Source organism: Etheostoma spectabile, chromosome 17 (assembly GCF_008692095.1).
Source record: "Etheostoma spectabile isolate EspeVRDwgs_2016 chromosome 17, UIUC_Espe_1.0, whole genome shotgun sequence".
NCBI classification, from domain to species: Eukaryota; Metazoa; Chordata; class Actinopteri; order Perciformes; family Percidae; genus Etheostoma; species Etheostoma spectabile.
In genome coordinates this window covers 8,998,252-9,002,747 of record NC_045749.1, presented here as the reverse complement: position 1 = coordinate 9,002,747, position 4,496 = coordinate 8,998,252, and the positions used below count along the sequence as shown (strand labels likewise).

Below are 4,496 nucleotides of genomic sequence, written 5' to 3'. Positions count from 1 at the left end.
TGTGTGTGTATGTGTGTGTGTGTGAGAGTGTGTGTGTGTGTGTGAGTGTGTGTGTGCGTGAGTGCGTGCGCGCGTGCGTGCGAATTGCATGTGCTTGGGTGTTGGGGGTGTGTATCCTACCATGCTATTCTATTTTAGTGTCCAACATTTTATTCTGATATAATTTTACTATTAACCATCATATGGTACCAGCAGCTCCCATCAGCCGCTTAGCCGTTTGGATGAGAAAATGCCTTTTATTGGATGACAGGGCAGGGCTGTGATCGTGTCAGGTGATGCAGCAGCAGCCACTACTCTCTCTATTATCTTTCTTTGTAGAGAAAACACTGGTCCCTCAACCCGGATGCTGTGCCACAACCATCGATAATTTTCCCCAATGCGCAGCGCTGTGGGCTGAGGAAGGTGCGGAAATATTTCAGTACCCTTGAAGCGGACTCTTGCCGGATCCCCACGCTTCTGACCACCGGGCTCCGCATTCGAGCCTGGAGGGCAGGCAGGATCATAATTTATACCTAAAGTAGGGGAGGGTGAAGCGGCCACATAAAGGCAAACACCACCCTGCTCCTGGAAGATCGTGACCACTTTCACGCCGTTTAAGCCGTAGTGGAAGGGTGAAAAAGAGGGAGGAAGAAAGAGAAAGGGGAGCAGAGCATCACTACAGAGAGAGAGATGGCGGAGTGCGGGCGAAAGGCGCTGTCTCTCCTGGAAGCGGCCCGCTCCCGGTACGAGAGTCTGCAGATATCCGACGACGTGTTCGGCGAGTCCGGGGATGACAGCAGCGACAATCCCTTCTACAGCACCTCCGGAGACTCCGATTCTGACAACTACATAGCCGAGGCAGGCGAGGAGGAGCAGCACCAGCACCAGCACCAAAAACGGGGCGGTAAGGAGAGCAGCGGGCAACGCGGGGGAGCAGGAGGTGGCGGCAGCGGGAGCATCGGAGCCGGTCCCCCGGGCTCTCTGTCCCGTAGTCAGGCAGAGGAGGAGGGCTGGACGGAGACTCTGCAGGATGTCACAGTGCCGCCGTTTAAAGAGACATATGGTGAGACGTGATGCACGACAACATGTATAAGGTCATTTGTGCTACGGGTAAGAATTGGGCGTGTGAAAGACAGAAATATAGTGTAGTCCACGTTCATGTTTTGCAGGTCAGGCAGGCCATTGCTGTGGCTCTGGTGCTGTGTGTGTGTGTGTGTGTGTGTGTGTGTGTGTGTGTGTGTGTGTGTGTGGTGTGTGTGTGTTGTGTGTGTGTGTGTGTGTGTGTGTGTGTGTGTGTGTGTGTGTGTGTGTGTGCCTATGGAGTGATTGACAGAAATAAGCATGACGCCGCATAGTTAATGGTGTATTAGGTTAATGGCACAAGCTAAGCCTTTGTACTTCCCCCCTTGGTGCTGTGGTACACATGCTGTCCTGTGTGTGTGTGGTGTGTGGTGTGTGTGTTGTGTGTGTGTGTGTGTGTGTGTGTGTGTGTTGTGTGTGTGTGTGTGTGTTGTGTGTGTGTGTTTGTGTGTGTGTGGTGTTTGTGTGTGTGTATTCATGTTGCAGGGTATGGGCAGGGAGACATTCTATTTAATTATTTAATTTGGAGACACAGCATGATGTCCAGGTTCTACTCACACATACACATTGCATACAGCACGCTGTACTATGCAAAATACATTCACAAATGCACACATGCTGCCCTTTGTCCTCCTGGACCAAATTAATTAACAGTCCTTATAACTTGTATCTTGGTTGCATAATTTCTCTTTGTGTGTGTGTGTGTGTGTGTGTGTGTGTGTGTGTGTGTTTGAGAATCGTGACAGTTAAACAGGACCATGCACCCAGACCGCTTTGTCTTTCTTTGTCTTAGTCTATCCTATTTGTGATAAATGCCCAAAAGTAATTTCTTACTCGGTTTAATACCCACTGCTATCCAACATGTAGCTTACTGTACCACGTCCATGCTGTCATTCTTCCTGTCTCTTCAGAACAGTTTTTTATCCATTTATCTATCACTAAGTACAGATTGCATTAGGGAGTTTGGTTTGGGTTTATAATGCAGCGCTTTCTGTCAGGCTTCATTTGGATTTGTCCTTCTCTCCCATCTCTTCTGCCCCAGCTGAAACAACAGTGATGGGTGGGAATACCCTCCTGTATCTACTGTGACATGTTGTAAATGGACTGTATTTATATAGCGCTTTTCTAGTCTTATCGACTACTCAAAGCACGTTTACATAGTAGAGGAACCATTCACACAGATTCATACACAGAGCCATTTGGGGTTCAGTGTCTTGCCCAAGGTCACTTCGACATGGGATTGCAGAGCCAGGGATCACATCACCATCCGTCCGGTTGGTAGGCAAGCGCTCTACCACCTGAGCCACAGCCGCCCGCCACAGCCAGCCACTGTGGTGCCCTTGGAGGTGAACCAACATATAGCTATAGTGGATATGGACCTAGCTGCTCACACATACCAGATGGACACACATTGGAGCCTTCTGTATGAAAACGTATAAAAGCTAAAAGCAAAAGTATAAAAGCTAGTTGGTAAAGTGCCTAGACCACTGGAAATAAATTAAGCTGCATTGGATGTATGCTTTTGTATCAAAACAAAAGATCCAATATAATATTGAGATAAAGTCTTAAATGATTGTGTCTGCTGTTGGTATGGCACCCATATTTAAGGTGGTGGCATTGGCCTGTCCCAGAAACCAGGATTACTAAGGAGGAAACTAAAACAAAACCCAGAACAGCTTCGCTTACTTCTGTCAATGTTCCAGATTTAAAGGGTTTCCAGACATCCCATTTATCTAGCTAACTTCAGTTATCCTGCTTTGTGATACAGGGCCCAGGCAAAGAGGGGTCCTTATTTCACTTATCCAAAATAATCTGAACCAAAATGAGCTGACCTTTGGTACCATAATATGTTCTTTGTTGATGTTACAGGATGTTCTGTTCTCCCACATTCAGTTTTGTCCTGCTCTGTTTGATGTTTCTTGCTCTGTTGACCTAATCTTGGGATGCAGCAGGTGTGTCTGCCTGCTTTGTACAGTGTGGTCTGTTTGTAAAGATATGGTTTAGTGTTTGTTTGCACAACCACAGCCAGTGCGGGTGTGGTCCCGCCATCTTGCATCAGGGTGGAGATGATTAAGAGCTGCCTGACTCTTGGATGGAAGCAGGATAGCCAGGGACCATAATCACGCTTCAGACCTCAAGTAACCATGAGCGTGCTCTGATTTTATTGTCCCGAACAGTAAAGATTGATTGCATCCTGAGCAACAGCACATCTACATAAATATGTTTCTCCGCCAATTTTATTGGCATGGAATGAAAAGCTGCTTAAGTCACTTAGTCGGTCCTTGGTATACTCAGTGGAAATATCATCAATGTTATTTTTTATCATATGTCTGGATTTCTCTGTCTAGCTATTTGCCCCCCTGTCTGGCTACCTTTTCTCACCTGCCTGCCTGTCTGTCTGCCTGTCCATATCGCTCACTGTCTGTGTGTCTTATTTTCAAGCTGTGACAGCGCTGACACAGACACAGTGCTGATGTTACAGCTCCACTCCTTGGAGACTGTGCCCCCTGTAGATAAATCATCAGCCACCATCAGAAAGCATAGAGTCAGCCTTATACAAACTCTCAAAAACTCCAGTGACGAACCTCTTTGGTTTTGAACTAGTAGCAGAAAATTGGAACCACGCTGAGTTTTTCTTTGCTTACACAACAATGTGGTTTGCCCAAGGTCGGGTTTAGAGGTGATGATTTGATGATTTGTTATTTTCATGTCAGCAAGAGACTGTTTACCATGCAGTGTGAGGAGTTGTAGCAAAGGACCAAGCCAAGGATTATGGAGCATACATCCTCATCTCAGATAACCCCCTTAACATGATGTTGAAGGGAATTAAAGATCTATTTATTCATTCACTTTGCTAAGCATGTCCGATAGATTACTGGTACTCTCCATATGTCAGTTTATCTGCCTGACCCTCTAGTCCCTGTCACCTCTTACCATTGCAGAGCCATTTGATGAAAAAAAAACACAAATTGAAATGATAAATATAGAAGTCTATTGTAAGATAAATGTACCAGTTGTTTGACAAGCAGAGATGCATGTCTGACACAAACAGTCATCCAAATATTCAGAAAACTAAAAAGAAAAAAATCTAAACAAAAGACAAATTCAATTCTGATATACAGAGACAAAAAATACAAAATTAAATGATAAATAAAATTGACATAGTATATAAAACAAACAAGATGTTATGCATGACACAGGAAAAATGTATCTTATCTCCATAGTAGTCTTTTGGCTTACAGGGAAATTGTATTGTAATGATAATAATAACTAATGCTACATAAAGTAAAAAATAATTCAGTCATTACAGACAATACATTTACTGCACCATAAGATACTGGAGGAATCAGAATAAATGCTAATTAAAAAAGCCATCTTCATCATCCATCATCTAAACACCGGGGACCAGTTGTTCAAAACATTTAATCTGGATCAAA

General features: G+C 44.7%; 1 protein-coding gene across 1 annotated transcript in view; it reads left to right on the top strand.

Annotated features, from left to right (window-relative positions):
* Positions 1 to 257: 257 nt before the first annotated feature.
* pgbd5 (piggyBac transposable element derived 5) overlaps positions 258 to 4,496 on the top strand; it is a 27,792-nt gene continuing 23,553 nt past the window's right edge. The window contains exon 1 of the mRNA XM_032540538.1: positions 258 to 1,042. Within this exon, the coding sequence (XP_032396429.1) occupies positions 670 to 1,042 (373 nt within the window). The 5' untranslated portion in view covers positions 258 to 669. The remainder of the gene's footprint in view (positions 1,043 to 4,496) is intronic.